The following is a 20,141-nucleotide window of genomic DNA, read 5'->3' on the forward strand; positions in this document are numbered from 1 at the left end:
CTTCATGGCCAACACAGCTATCCCTGAATATGTTTCAAGGCACAACCATTTTATATTAAGATTATAGCACAACAAGGAATAACTTCAGCTCCACTTTGTAACCTTGCTTTATTTTATAGTTACAGGGTGTGTCTGGCCACACTTAGGTTTGTTTCGTAATAGAGGCTACCGACTTGTACGATTACAACATCTTTTAAAGTTAACTAAATATATCTGCTTTAGTTAGTGTAGAATAATGGGAAAGCATAGCATTGTTTTAAAAAAATGCAGTTACACTTTTCAGCCTTGGAACTCTAGCAACTTGGTTTTTCAAAACAACTTTTTCCAAGCTCTAGATTTTCATGACCCCTCCAGCTTCAAAATAATTTTTTATTACCTACTTTTAACACAGTGTCTTGTAGCACCTTAAAGATAATAAATTTTATTAGGATGAGAGTCCATGGACTACAGCATAATTAAATGCAAGTCAAAATCTAAGATCAGGCTTTGGGGAATGGAGATTAAGACTCCGGAGACTAGGGTTTGATTCCCAGCTCAGCCATTAAACCCACTGGCTGACCTTGGGCAAGTCACATGCTCTCAGCCTCAGGGAAAAGCAATTGCAAACCTCCTTTGAACAAATCTTGCCAATAAAACCATAGGATAGGTTCGCCTTAGGGTCACCTGTGACTTGAAGGTACACAACAAAAAAAGCAGAACAGTCACCCAGATAGACAGCATGCAGTCCTTTATTAGGGGAACTCAGAAAAAATGAGACAGGAATTATATTGGGTCATTAGGTCAGGTAGTGTCTTCCCATTCCCTTTCTTCTGCTTTATCAACTTGGCATTGCTACTATTTGTCCCATCAAAAAACATCAAGGAAATCTTGTGACTGATTCTTGGGCCCATTTTATCCCCACCCACTGCTGCCTCTGCCGGAAATACCAGTTAGGTTTGGAGGAGAAAGTCATAGCTTTCCTCACTCAGCAACAGGGAGGCGGGCAGCAGTTTCAAGTGTTGGCCCCTTTTTTTCACTTTCACAGGTACAGGGGTTTGTCATTCCTTGGCACTAGCAGAAGGATCAATGCCAATTTTTCTCTACCATGGCTAAAGGTGTTTCCTTCACCCTTGCGGCTCAATTAAAGTTGCATTCAACTCTAGCTGCTAAACCCGATGTTGGCAGATTAGAACAACTCCTCTCCTTGTTAATTTCTGTGCACATTACTACCCAAATTTGCCTGACTAGCAAGATGGCACTATTTTGGAACATGGGTCCCCTTCCACTCATTTATTTCATTGAGTGTTGGGTAGATTCAGGGACTATCCTCCAATAAGGATTTTTGGAATAGCCAAAGAAGTTCTGTGCAGTCCTATTTTATCTGTTCAGAAATAAGCTGAACTGAAGTCAACAACCTTTAGTCCCACATAAAAATACTCTAAAGGCATCAGATGCCACCTGATCTTGGAAGCTAAACTGAGCCACTTGTTAGTACAGCCGCCCTTCCATTTTCACGGGGGATCTGTTCCAGACTCCCCTGCGAAAACAGAAATCCACCAATATTCAAGCCCTATTGGTGTGAAAGGCGGCGCACCCCCCCAGGCACCCATGGGTGTGCACTCCATTTTAAGTCCTTCCGTTTGCCCCTTGCGAATAAGCAAAGGATGTGGATTCGAAGTCCGCACAAATGGAGGGAAGACTGTACTTGGATGGAAGACCACCAACAAATATCAGTTGCTGCAGACTATATTTCAGAGGAAGGAACTAGCAAAAGCACCTCTTGAATATTCCTGCACAAGAAAATCCTTTGAAATTAATGGAATTACCATACGCTGACAGGCAACTTGAAGGATGCACACACAAAGTTACATAGGATTGAAATATAATAAAGACGAAAAGTGATGGAGGACAATGAAGGCAATGAGGACATGCAATAGCAGGGTGCTGGAGGACGTTTAAGCATTTGAAGCTGGAAAGAGCTACTGTAGCCCTCCTAACATTTTTGGACTGCAATTCTTATAATCCTTCATCATTATCTATGCTGGTCAGGGCCTGATGAGAGTTAAGAGCAAAAAAATCAGGAAAGCCAGTTACCTAGCCCTGGTTTAAAGCTATAATCAGGTTAGCGTCGTGTAGGTTTGAGCATTAGAATTGGTACAATGTTGGTTATTAACTGCCTTGAGTTGATCATGACTCTCTGGATGAGACCTCTCCAAGCCTCAGTTTAGTCATCTTGGCCTCCAGGGAGATTTCTGGCTTGATCTGCTCTAGGATCCATTTGTCTTTTTGGCTGTCCATGGGATCTTCAGCACTCTTCTCCAGCACCACAATTCAAATGAGTTGATTCTCTTCCATGCCAGCATTCTCAGCCACTGATGAAACATCAGGAATAAACTCTTCTATAAACATGGCCCCATAGCCTGAAAAACCCACAAAAAATACAGTTAGTACCAGAATTCAAAGATATAGCCGTGTTAATCTGTTGAATCAGTATGTAGAGATCTTGTAGCACCTTTGAGTCTAACTGAAAGAAAGAAATTGGCAGCTTGAGCTTTTGTAGACTTCAGTCTACTTCCTCAGGTGAATTTGGCTGAGTGGAAGCCAGGCACGGACACATACATATATATACACCATTGGTATGTGACTGTGAGCAATAGCAATAGCAGGTACATTTCTATACTGCTTATCAGTGCACTTAAGCACTCCCTAAATGGTTTACAAAGTGTAAGCTAATTGCCCCCAACAATCTGGGTACTCATTTTAGCAACCTCCTTAAGAAGGATGCAAGTCTGAGTCGAGCTTCAGCCGTTTTGTTGGTATTGAACTCACAACCTTATGGTTTGTGAGTGAGTGGCTGTAGTACAGGCATTTAACCACTGTGCCACGGGGGCAACAATATGTGAGGCTGTCAGTTCAAATCCTTTGTGTATGGAAATGAAGTTGCAGGTCCAATATTAACAATGGTTGTTAGTGCACAAAGACTTAAGGAACTGGTCTTTGTGCATGGAGATGAACTGGCAGCTCCAGTTTTGCAATGGGACCCTCACCACAGGCTAGTCCCATTGCAAAACTGGATCTGCCAGTTCATCTCCAGGCACAAAGACCAGTTTCCTATTCCTTTGTGCACTAGTGACCATCATTAAAACTGGACCTGCAACTTCATTTCTATACACAAAGGTTTTGTAATTTGAATTGACATCCTCACATACCCATGGCATATACACTCATCCTTCTATATTTGCAGGTTTGATATTTGCGGATTTGATTAATATGTTCTCTCTAGTAATATCTAGGTCCTCCAGTGCAACTCTATGGTCAGCTTTAACTAAAAGTTGCTGAAGGACCTAGAGATTCCTAAAGAGAATACTCTACTAGGCCTTTGTAGCTCCTCCAGTGCAGTCCTATGGTCAGTGTCTGTCAGACGTTGACCACAGAGTTGCCCTGGAGGACCTACAGATTGCTAGAGAGATGTCTTCTCAGGTAAAAACATGGTGTTTTTGTTATTTGCATTTTCCCCATATTCACAGTGGTCTTGTGCCCCTAACCCCAGTGAATGTGAAGGGACAAGTGTATATATACGTCTGCATCTGGCTTCCACTCCACCCAATGCATCTGTGAAAGTAGACCGAAGTCTAGGAAAGCTCATGCTGCCAACTTATTATTATTATTATTATTATTATTAAACTTTATTTCTAAAGCGCTGTAATTATACACTTCTTTCTTTCCATGTGGTCCAACACACACACTGCAGAAATAATCCCATTTGAGACCGCTTTCACTGCCCTGGCTCAGTGCTAGGGGATCCTGTAGTTTATTGTGGCACCAGCTTTTCTGACAGAGAAAGCTGAATGTCTCACAAAACTACAATTCCCAGGATTCCCTAGCACTGAGCCATGGCAGTCAAAGTCATTATATTTCTGCAGTGTGTGTTTTGGACCTTAGTCTCAAAGGTGCTACAAGGTACTGATTCTACAGACTAACATGGCTATGTATCTTTGAATGCCACAGTGAAGCCCTGCAATTCATTCCCTGGCCTACTTTGCTCAGCTGCATAAACAACAAAGGGCGCTGGCTCCAGCAGAGGGCGCTAAAGGGACTAGAATGCCTGCTGCGCTGGCGCTGGACGGCCTGGCGGTGGCGCTGTGTGGCCGTTGCTGCTGCCGAGGAGGCCTACTCCGCCTCCTTCAGCCTCTCTAAGCGCCACGCTCGCGTTGGGGAAGCCACCGAGGAGAGAGAGAGCCTTGGCAGCGCCCAGGAAAGAGCGAGGCGGGGAACGTCGTCAGGTAAATAATAGGCCGGGGCCGAGCTGGGGGGAGGCCTGGAGGGGAAGCTAGCCTCGTCCTGTGGCTTTTTCCTTTCGTTTTTCCCTTCTCAATCCTGGCCTTCTTTCTCCCCATTAGAGGCCTGAGAAAGAGCAAGGCAGGACTTTGTGTGCTCATGATTTATAAGGCTGCATCCACACTGGGGGGATAACCCGGTTTGGTCCCGTTTTAACTCTTTGGCTCTCCGCTCTGGGCCCCACAACAAACTCCAACTCCCAGAATTCCACAGCAAAGAGCCAGAGAGGGTTAAAGCGGGACCAAATCGTGTTATCTCCCCAGTGTGGATGCAGCCATACTTACTCTCCATGGGATATTTGGCACAGCCAGTTGCCAGGGTTATGTTCTTGTTGTTGTTCTTGTTGTTGTTGTTATTGTGTGCCTTCAGGTCTGTTTGGACTTACAGAGACCCTGTCCTGGGTTCAGAAGAAGATTTGCCCATGCCTGTCTTCCCCCGAGGCTGAGAAGATGTGACTTGCCCAAGGTTACCCAGTGAACATTGTATCCTTGGTATACATCAAGAGAGCCATTGTGGCATGAGTTTGAGTGTTGGGGTATCTGAAGTCAAAGGCTTTCATGGCTGGCGTCCATAGTTTTTGTTGTGGGTTTTTCAGACTATGGCCTGTTACAGACTGCCAAAATAAAGCTGCTTCGAGTCTTTTTGGAGGTATGCTATTTAAATGACGCATGGGTCCTAAGAGTCCGGAGGTCGCGCCAAAGCCACACTCCATTCCTAAGCACTGGAGTGCAGCTTTGGTGCAGCTTCTGGACTCTTAGGACCCATGCATCATTTAAACAGCATACCTCCAAAGAGACCTGAAGCAGCTTTATTTGGGCAGTCTGTAACAGGCCAATGTGTCCTTGTTCTAGAAGAGTGTATTCCTAACGTTTCGCCTCCCATCTGTGGCTGGCATCTTAGGAGAATGCTTTCTGGGAGACTTCAACTCCCAGAATTCCTGAACAGTGAGCATACTGACTGGGACTTCAGGGAGCTGAAGTCCAAAACATCTGGAGGCCCAAAGGTTGAGGACCACTGAGGATTCTCAGGCTGACAAATTTCCTCAGTGTTTATACAGATGGTGTGTTTTGCCATGAACTTTGTTGTTGTTGTTAACTGCCCTGGAGTTGACCCTGACCTTGTGGCCACCCTGTGGATAAGACATTTCCAAGCCCCATAATCCTCCTTTGCTCTGCTTAGGTCCTGTAGATTCAGGCCCTTGACCTCCTTGATTGAGTCTGGCTACTTGGCCTGGGGCCTTCCTCTCTTTCTATTGCCCTCTATCGTCTTTTCTAGTGAGTCAATTCTTCCCTTGATGTGGCCAAAGCACAACAGCCTCAGTTTGATCATCTCGGCGTCAAGGGAGATTTTAGGCTTTTGAGCTGTTCTTGTGGGGCCTATTTGTTTGTATTTTTGGAAGTCCATGGCATTCTCAGCACTTTTCTCCAGCACCACATCTCCAAAGAGTTGATTTTCTTCTTATCTGCTTTCTTCAGTGTCTAGCTCTCACGTGGAGATGGGGAATACAGTGGGTTCGAAGATTGTAATGTTGCAGGTCCAATATTAACGGCTGCCACATTCCCTGTGAAGGCCCCAGTTGCGGCTTGTGACATCAGGAGCACCTGGCCACATGGATGAAGCCAAGCACCCCATTTCTGATCTTACGGGCTGCAACAGGCCTTCACAAGGAATGCAATGGTGGTAGGTGGGCCTGTTTACACCCACCAGTTAGTTGCCTTGCCAGCCCTGGTAGGTACCAGGCATGGGAACAGGCCAAGGCTGTAGGTAGGATACTAAAGGGTTGGCCCATGGTATCCTGCCTGTGCGTTCAGCCCCAGAGTCAACTTGGAGGCACATAGAGCAAAGTAAAAAGAAAAAAGTGGTTAATGCCCAACCAATATTAATCTATATGATTAGCAGTAGTGGCGCAGTGGTTAAATGCCTGTATTGCAGCCACTCACTCAAAACCATAAGGTTGCGAGTTCAGTTCTAGCCAGGGCTCAAACTTGACTCAGACTTGCATCCTTCCGAGGAGGTCACTAAAATGAGTACCCAGACTGTTGGGGGCAATTAGTTTATAGTTGTAAACTGCTTAGGGAGTGCTTAGTTCAGTATGGAGCGGTGTATAAATGAAGCAGCTATTGCTTTTGTTATTTGCATTTTATTTCAATTTTGCAAAACATAAATATGAAAAATGGACAATTAGTTGTCCCTTGAACTTCTTTTTTTTTAAAGCGCTAATTAATTTTGAATGGATTTCCTGGTATCAGTATGTAGAGGCATTATTAATTTTAAAAATAAATTATGGTTTCTAATGATGACCCAACACTGTGAACACCTGGTTTAAATTTCCTTATTGGGCAAGTTGTGAGGATGACCGTGTTGTAATGTGAACTCTCTCAAATTGTACAACATACTTTAGTGCTGAATCTTTAAGGTGTTTCCTCTTTCCTAAGAGCATCTTTAGCATGACAAATATTTGTTTTAGTTTCGCTGGTATTTTCACCACAGCAATATGGCAGGTAATTACAACAGAAATATTCTTAATTACCAATGGATACTGAATATGGAGATGCAATCCAGTCAGGGCACATATATGTTGTTGTTGTTGTTGTTGTTGTTGTTGTCTGTTACTTGAGACTTTAATCATTCACAGTTGCTGAACCAGTGTTGACTGCCCAGGAAACACTCATATAGAACACAAATGCCTGTGGCACACATAATTATGCTTTAGTCTACCCTGCTGTTGGTCATAGCAATATTATTTCTATTTTTGTTGTTTTACAGTGTGTTTGTATTCACACATACACATATGTATTGGCATAAAAATACACCAAAAGGTTAAGTAAAATATCTCATAAGAAAGTCTCTCTGAAAATCCACATGAGAATGTTTAGCCTGGAGAAAGGTGGTTAAGGGGTGATGTGATAGATAACCCTGTTTAAGTATTTGAAGGGGTGTCACATTGAAGATGGAGCAAGCTTGTTTTCTGCTGCTCCAGAGATTTGAACATGGCACTGGATGTAAGCTACAGGAAAAGAGATTCCAGCTCCACATTAGGAGGAACTTCCTGACAGTAAGGGCTGTTGGACAGTGGAACAAACTCCCTCAGAGTGTAGTAGAGTCTCGCTCCTTGGAGGTCTTTAAACAGAGGCTGGATGGCCATCTGTCGGGGATGCTTTGATTGAGATTTCCTGCATGGCAGGGGGTTGAACTGAATGGCCCTTGTGGTCTCTTCCAACTCTATGGTTCTAATAGGGATGTGAGAGAGATGCAATAATATTGCAATTAACATAAGAATGAAAAAGTTCTTCATAATAATTAAGAACTACATTTTCTTTCTCCATTGACTCAATGATAGATTTGATAGCAATTTCATAATAGTTTGAGATTCTTTGGAATTGTTTCCATTAGGAAAGGAGGAATTAAAGACAAATTTCTTAAGTCAAGGGGATTGTCTGCAGGGGCCAAATGGCCTGGCTTCCCCCTGGCCTTGTGTTGCCTAATTTACACGATACAGGCCAAAACACCAGTGGCGGGATTGGCCCCAATTCTGCTTGTGCAGAGCCTTTATCCTGGGATAAAATAGCTCTGGTTTTGTGCAGAATTTCTAAGAAACTCTGTGGCAAAACCAGGCTGTTCACACAGCACCCCCTAATGCTCCTTGCCTTTCCAGCAAGCGATCCATCTGAGAAGCCCCCCAGTTGCTCCATCTGACACAGAAACAAGGTGCCTGACCATGTACGGGAGCCAGCCGCCCTGATTCCGCATCAGACAGAGAGACTGGGAGGCTTCTCTTATTTTATAGAAGACTGGGAAGAATTTCTAAGATTTTATGGGAAATGAAAAACAGTAGAGATAAATGTGATTTGACTTCAGATGTAAATTTCTTTTCAACCATTTCTTGTAACAGCTACCCATATGCCCCTCTACTAAGAGTCGAAAAGCCAGTTTGAATTCTTTGAAAAAAGAGTTGGATGCTGTTTCAATGATCAACACCACAGGGTTTTTTAAATGAGAATGTTTGACCAAAAGGAGATGGAGACCTAAATGTAACCATTGGAGTAGAAAAATGTATAGAAATAGTTTGTGTGTGATGGTTTCTTGAAAGTTCATACCGTAGCACAGTTGGCCCTCCGTATCTGCGGATTTTTTATCCATGGATTCAAGCATCCACAGCTTGAAAACATTCCTCCAAATATATAAATATATAAAATTAGCCACTCTGAGAGCCTTTAGGGCTGAAGGGCAGGGTATAAATACCGTAAATAAATAAATTAATAAATAAAAATAAGTTCCAATAAGCAAACCTGGATTTTACCATTTTATATAAGAGTTACCATTTTACTGTGTCATTGTATATGAGCATCCATGGGTTTTTTTTAATCTACAGGGGATCCTCAGCAGATACCAAGGGTCCACTGTATACATTCTTCTACTGAAATGAAAAATTCTTGGTTTGTAGCCTTTAGGGTATTTAGAAGTGAGCAGTGAGTAACAGTTAGATTATGAACTCTGGACAAGTAAATGAAGATGCTGATTTTATATGATATGTTAATCTTTGCTTATTTTTCTTATAGGTTCATGAATATCACCATCAGGCTAAACAAATGAAAAAAAATCCAGACTGGTTGCTCAGGAGGAGATACAAACAAGGTGGTTGTCTGAAGTAGATACTGTAAAGTTTGTACCCTGTGTATTTTGCTTCGGCAATTAATCAATCAGAAGCAGATGAAATGTGGAGAAGAAGGCGCTACTGAATCCTTTTTGGTCAAAGTGAGTAAATATTTGCGCCCTTCTTTTATACTGTGTTTGACTATCACAAAGTTTGTGCTTAATGCCTCAAGCATACAGTGTCATATTTGTTCAGCACCCTTTTCTTCTGTGCACCATGTATATTGGGCCACAATTCATGCATTCTATGGACCATCATGCCATCCAAATAATATAGGGTCAAAAATGCTCTGAGGAGCAGTGACCTTCCACTAGAGCCAAGTATATGGCCCTGGATGGGCGTTTTTTCTTCTTCAAAAATCTTTGGAAAGTAAACTTTCAGTAATTTCTGGTTTTGAAATAAAATGTAATTTTGTTTTCTTTGTGGGAGTGGGTGGCAGGTTTTGAGATGGGGTTGGGCAGTTGGCCCCCAAATGTTTTGAAATTGTCCACCCTTGCTGTATGTGGTACTTTGTACTTGAGTTTATGTCATATATCCGGGGGGAAAATCTGATGGTACATTTTTCCATTGAAAATTTTCCACTTCATATGTATAATGTATGTACACACACCAACAGATTTCTCCATAGTTGTGTGGGCTGTTGTACTGCAATTAATCATGTTAGATGTGTTAAATACAGAATATGAAGTTCTAGTTATTCTAAGGAGGCAAGCATTAATAAAACCTAGTATTCAGAGGAATAGACTGACAAATGAAGAATAAGTTTGCTTCTGTGTTACAAAATCTTGTGCTTCTCATTCAGTCAAAAGTGCAAGTTGTCAAAACATAATATGATAAATTATCTGTGCCCACAGACTCACATACATTAGTTAAAGAAAACATCCAGCTAGTACAGTGCGCCCTTGCTTTACGCAGGGTTCCGTTCCGGACACCCCTCCCCCTGCGTAAAGCAAATAGCATGTATGCTCGAGCCCCATTGACAATAATGGGCTTTGTGCATGTGGCTTGACACACCATTTTGTTTTTGTCATATGGCTTTCAGCATAAGCTGAAAGCTGTGTAAAAGGCACCCACGTATGACGCAGATGCACTGTAATGAATCATTTTTCTCAGTCTGAAATTGAACAGATAATAATGCAGGGAGTGAGTGAGTAAAAATGAAGGTAATAATTACACTTGAGCAAAAGAAAGTTAAACTGCTGACATAAGGTAAGTTGGGGGGGGGGGGAAACAGGTGGCCCTGAAGGGGTGGCTTGAAGTTGCCCCTTCTGAAGATGGATTGGGGCCACGGCAAACACATGCTGTGGACCCAATTCACCTTGAAGCCAGCGGCAAAGATCCACTCCTTTTTTGCCCAGCAAAAGCTGGCTTTTCCTTCCCTGCTAGTGTGTAGTTGCATCTCAAGTGGATCACTGAAACTAAAGATAAAACAAGTTGTTTTTTGCTTATTGTCTGTGACTCCATATTGAATTGTGTAGTGCTAGTTATTTTTATTTTTTACTATCTCTTACCTTGTCAGTTTTTTTTTGGTGGCTTTGAAATATTTCCAATTTAGATAAAATGATTTAAAATAGATGTGCAAATGAGCAAAATAACTGATAGGGTGTAAATGAGATGTGGGGAAAGATTTGTATTTTAAAGAAGATGACCAAGCTTTGATAGAGAATAGGATAATTATCTATATTTTCTTAAATTCTGAATGGACAGTGGCAGCATGTTCTCCTAACTTTGAAAAAAATGATTGTGAGGCACCAATTTATAAATTATTCAAGGTGTGCCAAGCTTTGGGGAAACTACTAGAAATACAGTTGGCCCGCCCCTTCCGTGGGCTTGCCTTGCGCGGACTTGAGTTCATGCGGAAGGCAAGCCCCAGTCAAAACAATGGGGTGTATGTCCATGGTGCACACACCACGGTGTGCTGCGGGAGCGCACCCCATTATTTTGCATGGGAGTTGAGCATACAATCAATTTCCCTTACACAGGAGAGTCCTGAACAGATCCCCTGTGTAAGGGGTGGGTCTACTGTATGAGACTTCTGAACCTGGCCCTTAATCACAAATTTGTTGAGAAAGATCCCTGATAATTTACCTTGAAAATGTTATCTCTGAGTATTTGTTCTGTATGCAGTGAATCATGTTAATAAGGATGTTAACAAGCTGGAGCGTGTCCAGAGGAGGGTGACCAAAATGTTGAAGGGTCTGGAGCCTATGCCCTGTGAGGAGAGACTTAGGGAGCTGGGTATGTTTAGCCTGGAGAAGAGAGGTTTAAGAGGTGATATGATGATCCTGTTTAAGTAATTGAAGGGATGTCATATTGAGGATGGAGCAAGCTTGTTTTCTGCTGCTCTGGAGAATAGGACACGGAACATTGGATGCAAGCTACAGGAAAAGAGATTCCATCTAAACATTAGGAGGAACTTCCTGATGGTAAGAGCTTTTTGACAGTGGAACACACTCCCTCAAAGTGTGATGGAGTCTCCTTTGAGGTTTTTAAACAGAGGCTGTCAGGGGTGCTTTGATTGTGAGTTCTTGCATGGCGGGGGTTGGACTGGAAGGCCCCTGTGATCTCTTCCAACTCTGATTCTATGTGTATTATCTCTAGAATTGTCATTAGGCACTGTCTGTAAAATAAAGTCTTGTAAAAAGTAAATCATGATTCCATGTTTTAAGATACTTGTACGCTCTCTCCACTATAGGTTTTTTATCTGGATATATGGTCTATAAAAATGCCTTTCTTTTGCTCTTGACATAACTATCGTCATGTGATAAAAAACCCACACACAAAAGATTATTTTGAGAAGGAAAATGCCAAAGAAAAAGAAAAATCTAAGTGTGAGTCCATCGAAAAAGATCAAAAACTCAGAGACAGTTCCAGCTGGCTTTATGCCCTCAACAGTAGATCAAGCAATGTTACGAATGCCACATGGAATCAAGAAAGAGGAGCTCATCAGTAATCTTTCAGAAATATTTTCTGACTTGGATCCCACTGTCATTTACATGGTGCTGTCTGAATGTGATTTCCGAGGTAAACTAAATTCTATCATTTGTATCAACCTGTGTGTTTAATACGGTGATGTGATTTTTCAGGGGGGGAAACCCTTAATTAAGATCCAATTCATTGTGAGTGTTTTACTTTTGTTTTGTAAAAAAAAAAAATTTCCCCCAAAACAGATTACTGTATTACTTTTAAGTGGTGTATAAATATCTCACTGGTTCTCCTTTCAGCAAAAAGTGTTTGTCCTGAAAGATTGGATGATCAGTCAGTTCACACTTGTGTGACTTGAATACATGGTGAGCATTCCTAATCTGAAATGCTCCAAAATCCAGAACTTTTTGAGTGCTGATGTGATGTCACAAATGGAAAATTCCACATCTGACCTCATGTGATGGGTGGCAGATGCTGAAGTGCTTATTTTTTATTGTTCTTAATTGCCCTTGAGTCAATCTCAACCCATGGCAACCCTATGTATGAGACATCTCTAAGACTCCCTGTCTTTCACAGCTCTGCTTAGTTCCTGCAAGCTCATACCCATAATACTAGAATTGACTGTCAATGTGGATTGCAGTAGTTCAATTGGAATATCATCTGTTCCTGGTGATTTGTTTTTCACCATTTCCCTCATTGCAGCTTCCACCTCACTTTTTAGAATTTGGGGTTCATCTTCATATGGCTCTTTGTTCTACGTGTCCTTCATTTTTGTCATATATAACTCTTTCTCATATATAACTTTGATATCATTCTCATTTCTCATTCTCTTACAATGCCAGCCACAGATGCTGGCGAAACGTCAGAAAGAAACTCTGCTAGAACATGGCCACATAGCCCGAAAAACCCACAAAAAACTATGGATGCCGGCCATGAAAGCCTTCAACTTTACATTTTATATAACTCTTCTGTGTATTGCACGCAGTATCTTTTTATTCCTTCCTAGTCTTGAATTGTGTTGTTTTTATTGTCATAGAGCGTCCTGATCCTTGGTTTGAACTTTCATTTGATTTTCCAGAACTTGTGGAATAGGTCTCTCGTTCTTCCCTTTTTGTTGTTTGTCTTTATATCTCTGCATTAGTCATTGTAGTAGTTTTCTTTGTTTTTTCACGCTAGCCATTGTACTGTTGTATTCATAGTTCTTAGTTTGTTTTGCTTCTCTTCTTTATTGCTTGTAGAATTTTATCTGTCATTCATGGTTTCTTCTCTTTTTTTGTCTGTTGAAAGTGTCTGTCTGCATTCTTCTTTTATTATGTCCCTGGCTTCATACCATAGTTCTTCTGGTCCTCGGTCTATTATGCTTAGTAGTAAAAATCTGTTCCTTATATTGTTAATAAATCCTATTGAGATATTATTTAGATCATAGTTTGATATGATAACTGGTTTGGTTTTCTTCTTGAGTTTCACTATTATTTTTGATATTTGATATTTGTAATTAGTATGAGTAATTTGTGATCTGTGCAGAGTGCTTATATTTATATTTAATGGTGTAGAACAGCAGCAGAAGTGGCAGTAAGCCCCACCTCCAGGGAGCCTGTCAGCCACTTGCTTCCGTCTTTGAGGTGCTGGCTGCAATGGTCCTGCTTTTCATTTACAAGGCGGATGTGGGTGGGTGGTGGGATCCCCAAATATGCAAATATTCCAAAATATGTGCAAGTATTCCAAAGTCCAAAAAATAAAATAGGATCAGAAACACTTTGGTTCCATGTATTTCAGATAAGGGATACTAGGCTTGCATTAGATTCGAAACTATAGTTGGAAGTTATTGAAAGTAGTATAAATGTTTTAAATTAGAGTTATTAAAACATGACAGCTCAACAACATACATTCCCCTTATGCCATTTAGATTTAAGAAAAAGTCTGCAGACATTGAAAGCTATTGCCATTATAACATTTGCATACCTGATGAGGTCTGTGTGTTTTGTGTATGTTAAAGCACAGAGTATTTATTAAAATAGTCATGTGAAAGAGTTAATTACAAGGTTGATTCCATGGAAAGCCCAGAGAGTCTGTAATAGAAACCAGAGAGTCCTATCTTCTGGCAAACTCCTATACCAGACAAGAACTGTATACTATAAAAGTATATGGTATGCTGCATAAAAGTGTATGCTATCGGATGGTGGTACTGATTTTTTACCAAATGCACATTCTAGGCTCTGTTTTGTATTGTTAGTACTAAGAGCTATGTCAGTCTTCATTTTTTCACTGGAGAAATAGCTAAAACCACCACCATTCTTCTAAGATCCATATCTTTGATGGCTTTCAGAAGTGTCACACACAATAGCAGTTCTTAGTATGTGAGTGATCTGTGTTCTCAGTGACATTTTTTTCAATTTTTTTAATCACATTTCCCTGTGTAGAAGTCACAAATGTTATCAGTGTAACACTCCCTTTAGATCAGCAATTAAGCATACCTATTAACTCTTGGAGATAAGTAGTAGAGTATGCATGCAAATATTATCAGTGAAGGTTATTCCAGGTCAGAGGGCACTGTATTGTGTTTTCTGTTCATTTGTGCATGCATACCCGACTACTACTTATCTCAGTGACATTTTGCAGTCAACACTCTTTCCTAAAATTTACAATTCATCTTGCTTATTTTGTTGAAAGGCTTTACTCACTGCTATAATTGACTTCTTTGTTTCTTCTTTGTGATATTTATTAACTACATTTTTTTCATTTATTCAGTACATGCTATATTGTCCTTCACACTCAGGATTTGGGTTTAGATTGTTATGGTAGCACCTCTTAAGCATCTTCGTCTTTCTTTACTACTTCCTCTTTTGAAGTTATATTTAGAACTTTATCTCCAGAGAACATAAAGGTTTTAAAAGAGTAGAAAAAATATATTGTCATTTTATTTACTAATACCTCACCTCATCTTTTGATTTTATTTAGGATATATGCTCTGAATTCAGCATTGAGTTCCATATTCATTATTTTCATTTGAATCAGTACAATCTTTGTAATCATGTGCTGAATGCAGGCATTACTTTTTAATCAGTATCAAAAAGTAGATTATGAGCCTGTACAGACAGGCCAAAATAAAGCTGTTTCGGGTCATTTTGGAGGTATGCTGTTTAAATGATGCATACATCCTAAGAAGCCAGAAGTCATGCAAAAGCTACACTCCAGTCCTATTGACTGGAGCACAGTTTTGGCACGGCTTCTGGCCTCTTAAGATGCGTGTGTCATTTAAACAGCATACCCCCAAAGTGACCCCGAAGCAGCTTTATTTTGGTCTGTCTGTATGGACTTTATAATAGTCCTCAAATAGACAAATTGCCTCAGGCCTGTTACAGACTGCCAAAATAAAGCTGCTTCGGGTCTCTTTGGAGATATGCTATTTAAATGATGCATACATCGTAAGAATCCGGAAGCTGCACCAAAAGTTGCACTCCAGTGCTTTGGAATGGAGTGTGGCTTTGGTGCGACCATGCATCATTTAAATAGCATACCTCCAAAGAGACCCGAAGCAGCTTTATTTTGACAGTCTGTAACAGGCCACAGTTATCTCAAAGCACTGTTCTTTGCCCCTTCTGTGACTGAAACACTTCATCTGTCAGTCTTCAACTTTTTTTTGGTTGTAGAATGGGCAAAAAGACATTTACTCAGAAGCTGCAGGATATTTGGAGAGCCAGGTAACCTTCAAAAGAACATAGAAGATATCATGTCTATTTTCTGTAGTGTTCCTAATGTTTTTCTGCATAATAAGTGTAGTATAACTTCCCACAACATTGATCTTTCTTTGTTTGATAGTGGAAGACACAATGGATTATCTACTGGAGTTGTCCACAGCTGCAAAGGAAATAACATCTGAAGTCTCAGGTTTTGATTCCATATCTACATCGCTGGTTGGTGAAAATCAGCTATGCTCTGAAACAGAGGGCCAAAGTTCTACTGCAATAAAAACTGTGAGCTCTAGTAAAGAATCTGAAAAGTCTTTGTCATCTGAAGAACTATTTTACTTGCTACATAATTCTTTGGAGGAACATAATGTAGATAGTGAAATGAAAGATTCAGAAAATAACCACATCTCAGGTAATCTTTCTCTGGCCTTTTATTATAATAGTTCTGACTGTGTTAAGGAGTCATCTCAGAATGCAGAATCCATTTCGGGTTATAATGCCACGCTTTCTTCACAACAAATGGAAACAGACAGTGAAAAATTGGAAAGCACGTTTGCTTTGTTAAATCCAGATTACTACAAATCCTCTGAATTGATTTGTAGAAAATCAAGTGTTCAGACAAAGGATGGCCCATTAGATGAGACAGATATCTTTGCACCAGTCCCTGAGAGGTATAGTTTGCCTGCAGTAGTACTTGACAGTGGTGCAGTGCCAGAAGATATTACCCTAGCCAACATGGAAGTGTCTGATACTGACCCATCTCAAACACACAATGTTTTTTTGGACCTTACAACTGTAAATGGAATACCAACCCAACAGTGCCAGGGACTTGGTGAATGTGAAACAGGTACATTAGACAGTTTTAATTCACAGAGTACTGAAAATCAGGAACATGCAAACGCTACATATCACAGTCCTAAAAATACTGCTGTGCCTGATCTATGTGCGGGATCCAGTTTAACATTAACACCTTTTACAAATGTTGACCCATCTCAGCAGCCATGGAATTCAGAATTTTCTGTGGTTCAGAAGCATTCATGGGAGCCTATTTTTTATCCTTCATTTTATCCTCAAACTACAAGTCACAGCTTTGTAACTCCAGTTGCGATCAGCCCTGGGAAGTGGAGGCCTGCTTCAGATTTCAGGAGTCTTAGAAAAATATGTTCCTCCCAAGCATTTCCACAGTCCTGGGGCAGCTCTTATGTGCCAGAGGTTTTGGAAAATAAAGATGGAAGTCAAAAAATGAACTTCTCTCAAAGACACCAGCTTCCTGGTTGCCATTCGGTGAGAAGAAAGACTATTTTTGCAGGCCATGTCCTTGTTCTTCTTAGAGGGGTTCCAGGGTCTGGCAAATCATACTTGGCAAGGTAGGTTACTTGTTTATGTTATATAATGGGATATTTCTATCTATCTCTCCCTCTCTCTCCCTCCCCTCCTCTCCCCTTCCCCCCTCTTCCCCCTCCAGGCTTTGAATTAAGTATAAACACATACAAGTCTGGTTTCTTTGTAACCATAATTTACAGATTGACTTCAAGCCACTGTTTGAGGTCTACTTAATTTACTTAATCTACTTAATTTTGTATCAGTGCTCACCTGCAAAATCATGGTTAACTCTGGATAGGGGCAAAGAATTGATCTGGATAAGGGAGTTGCAGATGGTGATGGTAGGGAGCCCAGACTTCTGATCTCTGTGTTTAACACAAAAATATACAGCCAATTTAGTTTTGGCAGGCTGAGATCTTGCACTGTTTTGTATGACCTTGGAAGGGCAGCAGTAGTTAGATTACTAGCTTCCCTCTAGTTATCTTACAAAGCAGAAACACTGAGTGTTACAAAGAGCACAAGTCCTGTTTTAATCAGCGATATTACCATTGTTAAAAAAATCAGTTCATCTTCACAAGAACCATCTCTTTAATCTGAAAGCTAAAAGTAAGAGAGTGTGTATGCATGTACATACATACATACGTGCAAGCGTAAAGAAAACTTGTTTTGAATATATATATATATATATATATATATATATATAAATTTCTTCCCATGATTTCACATAGGGCTCTGCTTGAAGATAATCCTGATGGAATCATCCTGAGTACAGATGATTATTTTTACCAAAAAAATGGGGAGTACCAGTTTGATGCTGATTGTTTAGCAGAAGCACATGAATGGAATCGAAAACGAGGTAGGTGTGGATATGCGGTAGTAGGTACAGATGCAGTAGTAGAATGGTTGTAGATATTGTAGATATAGTTGAAGAACAGTTGCATAAACATGGTATAGAACTTTCTATAAACAACATTTGTGTCTGGTCCATCTCTCCCCATGGAGGAACAACAAATTAACAGTGAACAACATCAATTAAAATACTTTAATTAAAACATGCAACAGTTTTAAAGGACAAATAAGACATAATACATTTTAAAACAATCCACATGTAAAATTCATCATCTAAATTCACAATTTAAAAATCATCTGGGTAAGCCTGCTGGAAGAGACTGGTCTTCAATGTTGTTTTAAATTCGGACAGCATAGTCAGATGTTATATTTCTCCTGCCAGGTCATTCCACAGTATAGTGGCTGCTGAAGAAAATGACCTCTGGTTGATAGTTGCCAACCTAGTCCTGGCTGATTGGAGTAAATGTCCAGCAGAAGACCTGTACGGGGCAGATTATATGGGAGGAGGTGATCCTGTAGGTAACCTGGACCGAAACCATGTAGGGCCTTAAAGGTGATAACCAACACTTTGTACCTTGTCCAGAAACTAATTGGCAGCCAGTGGAGTAATTTTAATATTAGTGTAATATGATCACTCCTGGATGTCCCAGTAAGCAGTCTGGCTGCCGTGTTTTGAGTGAAGTTTCTGAACTTGGTATAGATGTAGCCCAACGTACAGCACATGTGAAAAGTCCATCTTTGACGTTACTACCATCTTTAGGTCCTGCAGGTCTAGGTAGAAGTGTAGCTGATGTAACAGCCAAAGCTGATAGTGAGCACTCCTCGCTTTTGCATCTGTCTGAGCTGTCCTTTGGAGCAACAGCTCTAGAAGCATCCCTATCCTGTCAACATAATCTTTTAGGGGGAGTGTAACCCCATCTGGGACTGGTTGACACACCTCCACACCCAGGATAGTTCCCTTGACAATAAGGCAAACCTATCATGGGGTGTTCTTGGCAAGATTTGTTCAGAGCAGGTTTGCCATTGCCTTCCCCTGGGGCTGAGAGCATGTGACTTGCCCAACGTCAGCCAAGGGTTTCCATGCCCGAGCGGGGAATTCAACCCTGGTCTCCAGAGTCATAGTCCAACACTCAAACCACTACACATGTGTCTTTTTACACATGTGACACATACCTCACACATCATAAAGCTTGAGGTTATCCTTTTATGATTGCCTTTTAAATAGGATCTAACAAAATACTGATTTTGTAATAACGTCTTTAACTTACTGATATATTTTTCAGCCAAAGAAGCGTTTGAAAAAAGGATCACTCCTATAATAATAGACAACACGAACACTCAGGCTTGGGAAATGAAGCCTTATGTTGCCTTGGTTAGTATTCCATCTTTAGGGATGTTGAACCTGAAAACCTGTTAACTTTTTCTGTGTGCAGTAGTAGATGGCATGGTGTATTTTAGGCACATATCCTCTATGTGTGATTATACTTATTGGAGGATCAGGGATGGCCTAATGGTTGTCGGGGAGCATAAAGTCAAGACCCACTAAATGAATCCCAGGATACCTAACAGTAAGAGAAACAGCCACTCCAATGAATCCAGTAGGGCATATACCCAAATAAATGTTCATTAGGTTGCAGTCTATAGTTAGGTTCTGGAAACAGTTGGCAGGACAAGCCATATATATATGAACAATCATAACATGCATAGACATATTGTATATGTTTATGTTAAGGGTATTTATATTGTATAGTTCTGGGAAAACAGCATTTTTAGAAGCAGATAAATGGTTGGTGAGATATTTTTTAAAATAAGATTTGATTCATTTTTTAACTGTATTCTTAACAATTTGGAAATGTAGAGTGATGTGTTGATTTATTTTTTTTAACTTTTATTTAGTCACAGCAACACAAATATAAAGTTATATTTCGTGAACCAGATACGTGGTGGAAGTTTAAACCAAAAGAACTGGAAAGGTAAATAACAATAATAGTGCTAACAATTCAATTATAGCATTTGTAGTTGAAATATTGACATATTCTCAGCTAGAAAGGAGCCCAGTAAGAGTAAGAGCAGCTTTTACTGAACCCAAATATGTCAGTTCAGATGCTGGGGATTTCTGCCACACTCTCAGGCTGCATCCGCACTACAAGAATAATCTAGACACTATTTTAACTGCCATGGCTTAGTGCTATGGAATTCTCAGGATAGCAGGTAGAGCAATCCACCACGTCTAGGTTTTATCCCACGTGCCAACCAGAAATCTAAAATGCTTTTTTCCATTGTAACCGTTGAGACTCCCTCCTTCTCTGTCAATTTTTATTTACCTGCCCTGCCAGCCAGACCTGAGACTCTCTTCTCCAATAAATTAAGAACAGAAATTGAAA

General features: G+C 40.5%; 1 protein-coding gene across 5 annotated transcripts in view; it reads left to right on the forward strand.

Annotated features, from left to right (window-relative positions):
* The first annotated feature begins 8,904 nt into the window (after positions 1-8,904).
* N4BP2 (NEDD4 binding protein 2) overlaps positions 8,905-20,141 on the forward strand; it is a 37,838-nt gene continuing 26,601 nt past the window's right edge. For 3 of the 5 annotated variants that reach the window (XR_016281284.1, XM_089525136.1, XM_089525139.1), the window contains exons 1-6: positions 8,990-9,072; positions 11,667-11,995; positions 15,716-16,952; positions 17,637-17,764; positions 19,041-19,129; positions 19,654-19,730. Coding sequence is in view for 4 of the 5 variants with exons in the window: in XM_089525136.1 (XP_089381262.1) it covers positions 11,776-11,995; positions 15,716-16,952; positions 17,637-17,764; positions 19,041-19,129; positions 19,654-19,730 (1,751 nt within the window). In the remaining variant the exon portion in view is untranslated. Of the gene's footprint in view, positions 8,953-8,989; positions 9,073-11,666; positions 11,996-15,715; positions 16,953-17,636; positions 17,765-19,040; positions 19,130-19,653; positions 19,731-20,141 lie in introns of those variants that run through there. The other 2 variants (XM_089525137.1, XM_089525138.1) reach the window with 2 other exon arrangements.

The sequence above is a fragment of the Sceloporus occidentalis genome, unplaced genomic scaffold, assembly GCF_023333645.1.
Source record: "Sceloporus occidentalis isolate IW3139 unplaced genomic scaffold, rSceOcc1.0.p SCAF_5, whole genome shotgun sequence".
Classification (NCBI taxonomy): domain Eukaryota; kingdom Metazoa; phylum Chordata; class Lepidosauria; order Squamata; family Phrynosomatidae; genus Sceloporus; species Sceloporus occidentalis.